General features: G+C 43.1%; 1 protein-coding gene across 1 annotated transcript in view; it reads right to left on the bottom strand.

The window, feature by feature from the left end:
- NOA1 (nitric oxide associated 1) overlaps window positions 1-14,946 on the bottom strand; it is a 574,689-nt gene that overhangs the window by 470,861 nt on the left and 88,882 nt on the right. Inside the window, exon 3 of the mRNA XM_069626114.1 lies at window positions 8,872-9,036. Within this exon, the coding sequence (XP_069482215.1) occupies window positions 8,872-9,036 (165 nt within the window). The remainder of the gene's footprint in view (window positions 1-8,871; window positions 9,037-14,946) is intronic.

Here is a 14,946-nt window from a genome sequence, read left to right as displayed (position 1 = left end):
GGACCCGAGCACAAGGCAGGAAAAGCGAACTGAGCAGTACAAGACAGCGTGGAGCTGCTGCAGTGCTGCAGAAGCAGAGGAGAGAAACCCAAAGAGCCGGAGAGACGAACTCCAGTCCCAGGAAGCCCCAGTGATGTACAGAAGTCCCAAAGAAGGTAACAGGAGGTAGAGACCCAGAGGGGCCACAGGGTTGGAAGAGAGGCAGGCTTGAGCGGTTCTCCCATGGTCCAGTGGTAAGAGTGAAGTGTGCATCCGAGGAGAGCTTCCACGTCGTAGTGGCAGCGATAAGCCAACTGACCACCAGAGAAGGGTCTGGAATCCCCAACATAAGGGAACTGAGCATCCGAGGAAATCTTCCTCATCACAGTGGCAGAGATAAGTCCACTGAAACCCTGAGAAGTATTGGGGACTTTGCTAATACCATGAGAGAGTGGCAAAATAAACAACAAGTTGAAAGTTATGGAAAGAACTGTCAAACACCAGGGGAAGGGTGCCATTCCCCCTGGCTTTGATGTGAACTATATTGGAGTATGCGTACCATTACCAGGAGAAGGGAGTCCTTCTCCTGGTCTCAAAAGTTGAGTTGTAGAAAGGTTTTGATGGAACCACAAACCAGGGGAAGGGAGTCATTCCACCTGGCATCCTCTAGCAAGAAAACATTTTGGGGACACCACCCAAATACCAGGAGAAGGGAGTCATTCTCCTGGACAAGTACCTTTCTGTTGGATTATTCTTTAGTTGTATTGTATTTTAAGGGATAGAAGTAGGTTGTGAAAGGACTGTGGAGTTTGATTTTGACAGACATTCCGACAGCTCCTTTAGTATTAGTTTGAGGCAGGGAAACTCCTCTTAGAAGATAGGGAGTTTATTGTTGAATTATTTTGAGATTAGGTGTTTTATTTTAAGAATAGTACAAAATGTGTCTTGTATTATCTGAAATGTTTCAATATTTATCCATGATTTGGACTTTTTTGCTTCTGTACCTATGAAACACTGAGTGTTATGTTTAATACTCAGTTTGAACTTTTGATGATGTATATTTTGGTTATTGTAAATCTTGAAAATAAATGAATAAAAAAAAAAAAAGAAGAAGATGGGGAGTTTTTTTTTTTATTATAAATAATGGTTTATAGCAATCAACATGCAACCTGTATGTCAACTTCCTTTGACACCCTTGTAATTCTCTTTCTGGCTTATCATGGTACAAGATAGCTTTCTCTTCAGCCAAATCTTGCAATTTAATATGGCTTTGCACATCGGACAATGCCATGTATGCCATAATGGGGAATGGTGGAGGGAGTTCCTCAGCGGAATGGGAGTCCTTGTCCCCGAAGGGGCAAGTCTCTGTTTAACTTTGTAGTGGTCCTATATCGATTAGAGCTTGGAGAATGTATTTTCACTTTTCTCTGATGTGCATAAGATATATTTGGTCAGATCTTTTGATATCCTTTATCGACATCCCTTGGCTACATGACACTCCGACTGATGTTTGCACCCTATCAGACTACGCTCCCACCGACTTCTTGCTGAATCATGCAGGCTATCAGAAACACGTCTTCCAACAGCATCAAAACTATTCCTTGATGAGGGACCAGGTTTTATGCACTGGAATAAGTGAAGATTCACCAATACTTCAAAAATAATACTACAGGTGTCCTTTGGGGAACTTTGAGGACTATATGCTGCAAAAAAGTGTGCTCGAGGATGGAGTGTTTGCCCTGCACATCACCCTTCATAAAGCTAAGAGCAGACTCTTGGAGAAAGCACTGAGTCATCATAAAAACCAGGATTTGCTAAAACACTTCATGATATGGGCCCACACAACGACTTTAAAGGCCTCACACAAGAGCATTAGCCCTGTTAAAAACTAAGCATTTTTATTTGAGCTTGCTGGAAAAGCCAACAGACTTGGCATACAAATTAAAGAAACATCAAACACGTAAGCATGTCAAACACATGAGTGGTCACCCAGTCTATGAAGAAAGGCTGGAGCTACAGATTTTTAAATAAATGTTATTCTGAACATTATACGGTTGATCGGAAACTCCAGAATTCATATGGAATCTCTTAAATGTTCCTTTCTACTATTTCTGCAGCAGACAAGGTACATTTAGAAGAACCCATTACAGAAGAGGAAACCAATATTGCCATGAAATAGTTTTCCAATGATAAAGCCCCAGGCCATCACATTTTCACAAATGCACTCAGTTTAGAACTCAATTGGCAACAATATTTACTATTTGAATACACCCCCACAAAGTTCTGTTATAATCCAGGATGGTTTCTATTCTCACTCTATTGACTAAGCCAAATAAAGACCCATCATTGTGCTTTAGCTACAGAGAGAGCCTTAACAAACAATGGGGATAATAATCCTTACAAAATAATAGCAAGTTGCCTTCAATCAATAATGGCAAAATCATTCAACAAGATCGGGTAACATCGTTAGTCGACCAGCCTTTGATAATATTCAAAGAGTCGTAGGTAGTGTCGGTAACAGCCAACAGTCCAAATAGGCCATACACTATTAGCCCTCAATGCTGAAAAAGCGTTAAATTGTGAAAATGATTACCTCCTCAAATTAATATTAAGAAAATGTGTCTTTCGTCGCCCATATTACTAAATTAATCTTGGCTAATTTTCAAGCCTCTTCATCTCGCATTAAAATTATCAGAAATTATAATCTTACATTTCTCACTTGAACCCTTGGGTCAGAAGATCAGGTATAGCACAAATATCAAGGTTCCAAATGCTGGCAGCAGACTCCTACAAAATAATTTGCAGACCACACGATACATATGTTGGTGGTCAGTCAAAATCTCGAAAAAATAATCTCGAATAACAATAAGGTCGGAAAAAAAAGACCGAAAAAAAGTCGATTTTTTTTTAAAATTATATATTTATTTTGGGGTCCGGGATTAAAAAACAAATGGTAACAAAAAAAAAAGGGGTTCGGGGGGTGACCCCCCCCATTTCGAATAAAAAACGTCAAAAAAATAATTCGACTTTTTTTTGGCTTTTTTTTCGAGATTTATTTTTTCGAGATTTTGACCATAAACCACATATGTTCAAGTTTCAATCATATGTTTTCCAGAGATTATACAGGAAGATGATGCATATTTAGCCAGGTTTTATGGTTCTAAATAAAGGTATAAAAATACAATGCTGTAAATATTTCTGTATCACGTCAGGCTGATTTGTTGCTGGCTCATACTTCTTGTAGGTGGGAGGGAAAGGATTAAACTGTTAGTTATTAATGTCACTTCCTCTTTCCAAACTTCGTATAAAGTCAATTTCCAATGATAGCTAAAGTAATTTTTCCAAGGCTTTGAGAGATAGCAAAAGCTAATCATTTCCTTGTTTGGCAGGATTACCAGTACACAAACTAATGTTTTCAAAAGATTGGTATATGTCCTCCAAGCATTGCCTATTAAATGGTCTACTGAATTTGATTTTTGGGAAGAAGATACAAAAATACATTTAGACTCACAAAGTGAGTTATGGTGTGGTCATTCAGTTGGAGGAGATGTCTAGGCGCATCTGCAGAGACATAAAAGCTACCTAAATGCCAGGTTTTGCACTTCAGATACAGAAAATGAGGATGGATCGGAATTGTAAAGAACTCATGGTGGCAACAGTAAAGACAGACACAAGTGATCTCAGTTCAAGGGTGTTTATTAAACTGTAAATGCAGGGTGGAAATATGACTAACCTAAATCTAAGATGGGAGCAAGCTTCGGCCATCAAATGAAAAAGAAGGAGGTCCTTGCGGTGTCTTGCCAAAGTAAAAACGCCTATACTAAAGAAATACTGTTGCCAAATCCTTAAAACTTAATTACAGAAAGAGTGTGAGATAGGGTTTTCAATAAAAAAAGAAGAAGTGTTCACAAATAATAAGTCAGGATGTGATTGCCAGAGGTCTCCCTTCCCCACGTTTTGAGCACAGGACAATGTGGATCTCCTGAGCACAGCACACACTCGAGCTTTCCCAGCACGAGCTGACAGTTCCGTACCAGCTACCAGATTCTTCGATAGTGAAGTCTCTTTTCAATAAAAGTCTTTTGTCTTCGAGGCCTGATATATTCAACAAAACAAACCAACAAAAAGTCCTTTTCATAGATAAATCGGATGATGTCTTTCACCTCTGCATTCCCCTCTTGCGGGCACAAATCCCTAGAAAAGTTCTCATCAATATCAGGATCTTCGGAGGTTGTCTCTCCGGCTTCCGAGGATCTGATAGTTCAAACAATTAAACAAAAAAGTCCTTTCGAGTTTGCACTTGGGGTGACTATTTTTCACCCTTGGGTCTCTCCCTTTTCAGGCAAAGACACCTCTCGAATACCAGCTTCCCTCCTGTCGGGTTCACTGTGGATTCATTTTCCTCACTCTTCCATCTGATGAGTGCCAAGGGGGACAATCCACTTCCCCCGGTCTGTTTGGCCTCCCTCGATCAGGCTCAGGCTTTTCTTTCTGCCGGGCTCGGACCGGATTGCCAAGGCGTACAATCCACTTTCCCAGGTATTTCTCAAACACCTTCACTTGTTGTATTTCACAGGTCTTAGGGTCTTTTTAAACAATACACTGGGGTCATCCCTCCACCGGGTTCACTCTTGATAACCTTTGCAATGCACTGTTCATGTACTAATTTCAACATGCAGGATTTGTTTCCCTCATCTTCACAATCATCTGTCAGTCAAAGAATTTCGACTGTACGGAGGATTTTACAAGACCCCCGTATGACCACTTTGACCCCCTTTTGCCTTTTCGTAAGGCCTTGTGGTTATGGTAGTCTCTACCATTGAGTAATTGCCCAGAGTTTCCTACTTGAGCACCCATGTGGTGCTGGACTCCTCTGTTGCTGGTTTTCCCCCCTTTTTGTATCAATAGTTCTTTTCACCTTACACAGTTCAAATTAGCCGTTTACTACTTTTCGTTCAACACAGTTCGGTCTCTTATCGACTCTCCCCTCGTCTCACCGGCTGTGATGAACCTCCTGGCTTTCTGGCTTTCCTTCTCTTTGGAGTCAAGGTTGGTACCACAGAGACAAGCGTCTCTCCCCAGCTTGGTAATCAGCAGAGGAGGGTCTTGTGTACCACTGACACCTGCTGCAACACACGCTGGTGTACGTTTCCATCTGCGGAGGTTTCACAGGCCTTGATTGGAAAGGGCAGGGTCTCCTCCTTGTCACCCTTTCGGTATGTGCCGTCTTTCGCCTCCTCTTGAACTGCCATGCTGAGTTAGCTCTCATGTCCTGCGGTCTGCCTTGCTCAACCTGTGCTCTCGTGCTCCACCTTTTAGCCCTGTGGGGAAGGGAAAGGGCCATCCGGTGTGTGTGATTCTGGTCAATTGCCTGACTTTGCCTGACTCTTATATTGGGACATGTCAGGTAAACATCTCTGGTGTTAGTCATTTGTCTTTTGTGTTGTGCAAAAGTGTTTGTGTCGGAAAGGGGAATGGGGGCAGAGTATTTGAGTGTCCTATGTAATAAGATGGGAAAGAGGGGTTAACAGAAGGGGAATACTGCGTCTCACCTGTACGTGTTCCTGTTCCACTCCCCAAGGACCCCCTCACATCCAGGTGACCCTCCCTCACTGGTCTACCCCGAGAAACCGGTTCCAATAGCGATGGCCGTGTCCTGGCCACCTCGATGACAGATCCCTGGGGTCTAGTTCGGGAGACACCCTCAGGTTTCTGACATAATTGAAGAGGCATCCAGTGACAGTTACTACTGCCCTTCATCAGTGGAAATGTGTTAGTCACAAAACTTTCATATTCCTCCCTCTTCACTAAATGAAGAGTTAGGTACCCCGAAAATTAGACAAAACATGGCAATGGGATCCCATTAGATTTTCAAGCATGAAAAGTCAAATTAAAGTGATAGATTCAGATCCACCATTGGATTTTACACCCAAAGGTAAGAGATGGGGTTGCTAGGAAATGTTCTCGCCTATAAACCAATATAGATGCTTTACCATTATGTAAAAAAGTTGCACAATTAGAAACTTGTCTTGACAGGACTGATGCCATCTTTAGACTCCCATAAATGCAATATTGGGAGAGGACTCTCCAAAAGGATCATTTCTCCTGAGCAATAACATAGAAGGATAAGAGCAGTGGGTTAAGCCCCATCCATGCAACTTAAATAAAATGCATTTAAACTTCTACGTTGTTGGTACATGATCCCGAAAGGCTGAGGAATTTTTTCCCCCGGCACTAACAAATTATGCTGCTGTGATTGCTCCCAAATGAGAACTCTGATCAACATCTGGTAGCAATGCCTAATAATTCAACCAAGTTATCTGTCATTAGCTATATGACCGGAATTACTATGCAACTTCTCTGCATTGGCATTCCCGGGTGATTCTTTCTCCAATGGGCAAATTAGAGAGTGCTAGGTAGAAGATAGCAAATGTTTGAAAAATCCAATGACGCATCACACAACCATATGGTGGAATATCGTATGAAGTTTGGTGGTCATGGAAAAATGTCTGCCAGTTTATGGAAAACCGTGTACTACTTTGTGGTCTGCAAGTGTGCAGAAGGAGGAGACCAACGCACAGGCAGCATAGTGATTACTACAGACTTATTTGGTATAAAAATAAAACCTTTATTTCCCTATATCTACAAGGGGTTTTCCTGCCTCAACTAAAGTGCTAATGGGTCGGTCAGGATGTATTAGTAACTTGAACAGTCCACTGTCATGTGTCAAAATTTCCCTATGTCTGTCCCTTACACTTACAACTAAACTAATAAGTAGCACCAAAGTTCTTGGTCTGGGAGAATGACTCCATACTCCTAGACTGCGCTGCACAGTTCTGGTTGTAAATACTATACCAGGGGGGGAATGACTCCCTTCCCATGGGTTTAGTACTTCACAAAAACAAAAAGGATTGCACACACTGCATCAGAAAGTTCACTATTTTGTTATCCCAGTGGGAATTACTTCCTTCCCCTGGTTACTGGTATGATCCTCCTTGCAAGCTCAACTACCAGGAGAATGACTCACTTTTCCGGGCTTTCTTTGGCTTTGCTCTCACAGTTCACAATACCAGGGGAATGGCTCCCTTCCCCTGGCCTCTTTGTATACTTAGTTTCATAGTTCAGCTCTCTGTTGGTTTGTTCTGTCAGACCTGGTTTACTACCTTGCCAAGTTCTGCCCCGGAGAATATGGTTTATACTGGTCTTCTCTTGTAGATGCAGGTTCCAGATATGCATCTACTTATTACGAGGATTTGGCAGACCTGGGTTGCTTCCCTTCCAGGCACTGCCACAAAGAAAATGACTGGTGTTAGGTTTTTGACCCTTCCCGGGTGATCAGTGGCTCTGATTGACCCACCCAGCACGAGGGAAACGCCCTCTAACTCACTCTAGGTTTGCGTGCAGGTCCCAGAGCCTTTTCTGGTGGCCAGTGGCATTTCCTTTACCAATGGGACGAAGGATTCTATCCCCGAGGCTCTCCACTCCACCTCGTTGAGTCTCCCGCATTTCCTGTGACCTGTTCCCAAAATGGGATGCGTCACTGGCTCTTCCAGGGTTTGTGGTTCTTCTTGCCAGCCTCTCAAGTTCCCTTCTGATCCAACCGACTGCTTTCTCCAGCGGCTACTCAAACCCCGCTGTTTGGGTGTTGGCGATATCTCGCCCTCTCGCTCCCCACTCGGCAATGTTACCCGTTTGGACCTAGTCGTCCACCTCATAACTGGTGGGGCACTGCCACCCCTTGGATGGTCCCGGTAGGAGTCTGTCTCCTGCTGGCTCTCGTCACACCTTTCTGCTCCTTTCTCCCAGTTTGAACTTCCCGGGTAGTTGACGCGGATTACTCGCTTCCACAGTAGAAGATGCTGAGGCCTTCTTCAGTGTCCTTATTATAGGGCTTGTCCGGCCCTTGCGTAACGTCCGTCCTTGTTGCTAGTGGCTCCATGGTAATCGTTATGCCTCTCTTGAGCCACCTCATCTCAGTACTTTTAGTTTTGTCAGCTTTCCAGGCACTGCAGCAATACCTGGATCTACTATTAGTCGGTGGCAAATGTTTAGGTTTGCAAGGTACATCGAAGTACTAGGTAAGGTGTGGAGGTCTCAATAGTAGGGAGGTGCATGAGGTGTTGGGTGAGGGTTGTTATACCGCATTCGTTCTCCCTAGATGTTCGTCCTTGTCCCTGGAGGGGGTGGGGGGTCTCTCCCCACGAGAGCCCCTCCCACGGAGTACCACCCCCAGAGGGACTATCAGGTAGCGGTCTCACCTCCATGGCCTCATGGGAAGGGGCTCCCCCTCTGGGAGAAATGACAACATCTAAGGATGTGTCACAGGTGCCAATTCATCGATTGTCATCAAGGATTTCATCAGAACACATACCGGTCCACCTCAGAGCCTTCTATCACAGAAGTCAAAGTTTATTGTTCTAGACAAGAATTTCCCAATATTTGAAGGGGGTTGAAGCCTTCCAGGGTACTGACACAACAGACACATTCAAGATACTGCTGAAGGGAGAAACAGTTGTACCTTTGATGTGTGCTAATTTAAAAAACATGCTAATTTATTTTTTACTTTTCCTTCTCTTTTTAGGCTGACTTGCATCTACGTGACGTTTTAATTCTCACTTTCTTGAGGAGGTCTTAACTTACATTTGAACTCCATTTTTTATGTATACAGTGAGATTTGTTTCTGTTACCAAGTAGTTGGAAAGATGGCATGCTAAGAGAAATGCATTTGACATACCATTCTTAGTCTGATATAATGCAACATTGTGCTCCACAGATGTTTTTGGTTCAAAACAAATCAAGATTTTGGTTACAAAATATGAATGCATAGCTCTTGGAAACAAATAGTTCTTGGGGGAGCAGTGTGGAATTATATTACACACAGAACATGCATACCTATTAAATAACCTTGCTTTTTAAGACGACCAAGATGCTTTTGTTCCTCATCACCCAAGTCTTCTTCAGACTGAATTGCATCTGCCTTTAGTCTCTCCATTCTCCGGAATATTCTATACGGTGTGGGGTTGACGATGGGAAATTTTAAGAGGTTTAATGTTGTACCTGTTAGGAAAAATGAATGGGAATGGTAAAATAGATATGAAACTGGAAACAATGAATAAGTGCAAGTGGTATGAAGGAAAACAACCATTTTGTTTTAGCTACACCTACATAGTTAAACAATATTGTTTCTTCAAAATTACATTTTGTTCCGGTACCGAAAACTGTCCACATTGAAACTGTTTAATCCTCCACTTGTATAGAATCAATTCTCACCTGTACTTTGGGATTTAAATAATCTTGCAGCTCGCTTTACTCATTCATTTTTCATTTTGTTTCTAGCACAAAACGCTGAGCAGCAAGGAAGAACATTTGGTACAATGGGTCCCCCAAGTGACAGGGATAAATGGAAGAGACAAAGCAACTAAACTGATATATACATGTTTTATTTTACAGTGCGGGGCAAAACCATAAATAGAACAAGGTAAGACCAAAAGAGTCAGAAATAGTCTGAGATTAACAATCTAGGGCAAACGAAATGTGTCAATTGGATTCACATCAGCCTTGGATCTCCTTCCCAACCCCACCCCGGAAATCTGTAGGGCTGGTAAGGTCTATATAAAGGTTTACCCTGCAACCCATGTTGATGTGATCGTGTAAACCGTCAATAAAAACTATTAAAACAAAACTATAAACAAATGCAGGTTGCTCACTCTTTTTGTAAACATCTGTTTATTGGAGTTTCAGTATACAAATGAAAAATAAAATGTGGCATACAAGACCAAAATATAACGGTACAGGTTTAGAAAAAGAAACAGCAGGATACATTGGGATATACGCCAACACCCGCTACACCCCCATAAACCTCCCCACGGTGTCCGTTTCCCCCCACCTCCCCCTCCAATCTGTTAATGTACTACCCAATCGCACCTCCCCTTCAGGGGGGGGGGGGTTTGGTCCACTGGGAACCTCAGTTCATCCAACAGCTGGCCCCATTCTACCGTTACCCCTTCTTCCTCCTCGGGATCTCTGGTTTTCTTTAACATGTCCAACTTCTGACATCCCCCAAAAGGTTAGGTATTGCAAATGCAGTAGCTCATCACTAATATGGGTTCAAAGACAAGCTAGTGTCCCTTCTGGTCTGTTAAGAATCCCTCACTTGCTTACATGTAGCAAGAGAGCAGTCACCTCCACTCTAACCCCCTGGACTGCCACAAAATGGACCCCAGCTGGTCTGTCCCTAATTAAGCGCCTTAAGGGTACGGGCGCATCCTGATGACATCAGTGCTTGTGGTACACTGGATGTTTATGCATCTCATTTATATCTGATAATACTTGTTTATGCTGCATCCCCAATCCTTACCCTGAAGGGGCACAGTATGTCTAATCATCTAAAGAGTATAGCATCACTGATTTGTTAAAGAATTTGTATACAGGCATGTTAAACCCCAAAACAGCATTTTTTGGAACTGTGGAGAAGAATCCAGCTTGAATCTGAGGAAGGGAAATGTGACTTGACCGTTAGCAACTTCACAGTAGATGGTTCTTCAACTCTTGGCAAGACTGGCTTCACTATGAAAAGGGGGTGCCTCTTGGCTTGGGTAATGCTTGTTCTCTTCAATGCTTTGGACTCTTCACGTCTTTGAAATAGAACAAATGTCACTTCTGGATACGGTATAGTTCAGTCCTCTTATTGGGCACAAGCAACCTCTCTTTCATGTAGATTTTAAGATTTAAGGTTGAATAATGAATTGTATTACCATGTAATGGTAAATGATTAGGTTCTGATTTCCTTTGGTAATTACAATTGGGCACAGGCGACCTTCTTTTGATGTAGTTTTCACTCTGTAAATTGTAACTCTTATATAGACATGGTTAGGTATTCAGTAATGTTTAGGGAGCGTTCCCTTTTGTTAATTAGGGACACGCAACAACTATGGTATACAGCAGCAGTCTTTAGATACTTCAACAATGGTTTTCAATGCACTTTATCTTCTCACACGAGCATTGATCTTGAAGTTTATAAGCGAATGGTACAATTCCATTTTTAGTAAGACTTCCGATATAAAGAACAGCTTTTTTTTTTATTATTGATCTAGCTGATTACATCCACTTTTCAATACATTTTTTAGTACATTTTTTATAGAACAGTGGATGTAATCAGCTAGATGAATGAAAAATAAAATAAAGAACAGCTTTTACTCACATTAAACAATACGCTAGTCACTTAGGAGCTGGCTACAGTTACCAGGAAGGCTTGCGCAGTGTATTTGAAAGCTGTGCTTCACTCACCGGCTTGGTAGACACTGGTTTTTCGGGTTGCACTGCTTTCCTGACTTCCTATACCACTTCTACTGCTTCTGGCTCGCTGGGTACTCACACCCTTCTCCAGCACGGGTGTCTCTGGTCCGGCCATTTAATTTGAGAGTTCCTTTTCCTCTAGAGACTCTTGGCTTGCCTTCCGCTTCTGGCCTTAATCTCCTGCACTTCCACGGCTCTGCAATCACAGCAACAAGGCGTACATGGGGAAATCTCAGACTCCTGCACATCTTTCGTTGCGCAGCCTCTGCACTTAAGAGTTTGGGAGAACAGGACACTCAGAACTTGCAGGGAAAATCTGCTGTCTCCACATTCCGGTGTCCCTTCCGTTCTTCCACTTCCTTGTGATTTGCCAGCCTTGTGCTTCTCCTCTGCTGCTCTTGCTACAGCCAGCCTTCCAGCTCTTGTTCCAGCTCCTTCAACTCCTCTTTCCTGCTGGGGCCTTTTATGCCTCACAGGTTCAATAATAGACTTCAGGTGTGAGCCGTTAGCCTTAATCGCCCGACTAGTACAATGGCTACCAGGCTTAATTGCTGGACTGCATCTGCATGCCTCTTCAGCCCTCTTCTTCATCTCAGTACCTCTAGTATTCTGGGACTTGTAGTTTCTCCCATTAAAGTTAGGTTTTTTATCTTCTGCATTTGTAAAGGTAGATTTAATTCCCTTAAGGCTTTCAACAGAGGGGCTATGAGAATTAGCCATTTTCTTTTCATTAGGTGTCTGGTTTTACAAAAGGACAACCTATACCATCAAACACTTTAAAACATTTTTACAAAACATACATTTTACATCCTCCTTAAACCTTCATTACAATTGTCATTTCTCGTCCAATAAACCATGTCAGTTACTCAGTAACTGACATTGGGCTCGCTCCCTTCGATTCTGGAAAAAAAAACTCCTTCAAGACCCTAACCAGTGCCAATGTCATCAAGATCCGTTCTCCCTGCATGAACGCAGTCCACCAGTCGTCAGCTGCCATCAACTCGTTTTCCTTGATAAAGCTCCCTAGGATGTTGGTTCCTATATATCATAGCTGGGCAGAATAGAACCAGATGTTTCAGACTTTCCTTCAGGTCTTTGTTTAAACACAGTCTGCATGATGTATCCAGCTCCCTGTCTCTTGGCCTCAGTATTTCTTTTGTGGGGAGATGTGCTGCAAAGTGACGATTTGGGAATTTCTGCAGTTATTTTGATATCGAGTTTCTTGGCTTCATGAAAGGGCTTTCCGTAGAGTTTGTAAGCCTGCCTCTCTTGATGTCTGTTTATCCAGTCCTGCGTGTAGAACTTCCGTTTGGTTCCATAATGGTTGTTGATTAGGCAACTTTCTGTTTCTTCCCGATAGACTAAAATTGCCTGGCAGATGGTGCTCCATTCCGCCAATGAACTTTCAGTATTCTCATGCAGGGCTTTACTCAACACTGAAAAACCTCCCGGAGGGTTAGGCAAAACACACTTGCAATGTAAGGCGAGCGATTTCCACACCCCTATCATATATAGTGATGTTAGGTTAAGTTCCATCCCGATTGCTGGGATGGGGGTGCTTTTAGGCAGACTTAGGACCCTCTTCCAGAACACCCTTCTAATTTCGGCCAAGTCTCAGCTTGTGGAGCAAAAGAAGCTTCAGCTCTGTATGCGAGTATTGTTGTCACTTTCATATGGTAAAATGGAATCAAAGGTATCAGGGGAAGCCACAGAATGTATTGAGAAGAATCCTTCCCTATGCCGCCAGGTTCTTAGCTTGGTTTCTCAAAATCGTTTCTCTTGTGGCGTCTCTGCTGCTCGTGTTCAAACATACGCCCAAGTAGGTGATCGAATTCACCTCGGTTACTTTTTTTTCGCCATAAAAAAAAACACAAGTTTCTTTGCTTTCTTTGCCTGCCACCACCATTCCCAATGAATGTTAAAATCAATCCCAACAAATCGAGGATCTTGAGACCATTTTTCTCCACATTTTCTTTTAGGGTGTCAAGCTGACGTTGTAGACCAATCGGCGTATGGTCCATAAGGACAATGTCGTCTGCATACAGAAGTCTACCAATGGCTTCATTAGCCCCTTTGGGTGGAAAACATCCAAGATTGGAAAAGGCGTCCTTTACGTCGGAAATGAACAGATTGAACAGTTGCGGTGCAATGGGGCAGCCTTTCTTAAGTCTTTTAGGGCTTCTCTGAGGTTGCGAGGGCATCCCCATCCCTCGGTCTTGGGAGGATACCTCAGGGGCAACGCGCTCGCCCTGGAAGCAAGACGACACGGAGCACCACAGGTACGATTCCCGGGTATGCGCTTATAAACCTCTGGGTATTAAGCGCATTATAAATATCATAGATGAGACCAGCTTACAGAGTCGAAAGCATGTGCCAAATCGATGAACACCAGGAAGGTTTTCACCTTCCTCTCTCTGCAAGCGCCTTTAAGATGTTAATCAAGAGCACTTTGAGAGACTTGCCGATACCCTTGACTAAACCTGCTTGCCAAATGTCCCGATCGCCGGAGGAGCCACTCCAAACTGACAAAGCCTTCAAGATCAGCGACACAAAGATTTTGCCTGCTACATCCATTAAGGCGATAGGCCAATAGTTATTAGGAACTGACCGATCCCCCTTCTTGTAAATGGGGACCACCACTGAAGACTTCCAAGACAATGGAACTTGTGTAGATTTTTTGACGTGGGCAAAGAGTTTGTGTAAGAATATTGCCCATAGCTCTGGATCTTTTTTAAGCAGGACGTTCGTCATCCCGTCCGGTCCAGCCTCCCTTGAGTTGCTAGCTTTCTTCAGGAGTTCCAAGATGTCCTCATTGTCTGCAGCAAAGCTCCACTGGGTATTGTGCAGTGCTGCGTCTTGGATCGAGGCCTCTTACTTACACTCAAAGAGCAGAGTAAAGTGGCCTACACATTCGCTGGGTGCTACATCATTTGTCATTAGGGTATCATGGGGCACATGCATAGAGTTAATTATTTGCCACATCTCCCCTGACTTTTTAGATGCAATCTCAGTTAGCATGGCTTCAGAGTCTTGTTGAAGCATCATCTTCCTGTTTGAATGCACCCAGTTTCAGTATTGTTGAGTGTTTGATGGCTAACTGTGCTTCGACTGCACCTTCCTTTTTAAGGTTGCGTATTTTGGACTTTTCTTCTTCCTTGTGGCCAATGTCATGTCATACTTGTGTCAGCAGCAGATGATGTTTTTGCTACTAAAGTTCTTATGTTCCACAAAATCCTTCAGCATGATTGAGTAGTTAACAGGTTACCCCATTGAGTCATCAATCTTCTGCCCTATCTAGGTTCTTAATTTGGTTGTCAGAAGGCCGATTCTTTCCTGGTTGATGTATAGCCGGTTTCTTCCAGGCGTCACTCCCAAATCACCCAGATGCTAATCCCTTAGATGTTTTGTCAGGGATGAGCAGGCGAGTTTCAGCAGGTTGTGATCACTTGTGGTCATGACCTTCACTTCATGCCCACTTACAAAGGAAGTCATGTTTCGGGACATGAAAATATTATCTAAGATCTGACCGTTTCTTCTTCCTTTCCTCATCATTTGAGCTGGAATGTCGCCTTCAGTGTGGCCATCATAATATCAATGTTTCTTAAGGCAAGGATCTGGCACCACTCAAGACCCCTTTTTGTCACTGACCCGGCCAATACATCTGCACTCTGG

The sequence above is a fragment of the Ambystoma mexicanum genome, chromosome 6p (assembly GCF_040938575.1).
Source record: "Ambystoma mexicanum isolate Mex_15411 chromosome 6p, UKY_AmexF1_1, whole genome shotgun sequence".
In the NCBI taxonomy this organism is placed as follows: domain Eukaryota; kingdom Metazoa; phylum Chordata; class Amphibia; order Caudata; family Ambystomatidae; genus Ambystoma; species Ambystoma mexicanum.
This window is presented reverse-complemented; position numbering and strand designations above follow the sequence as displayed.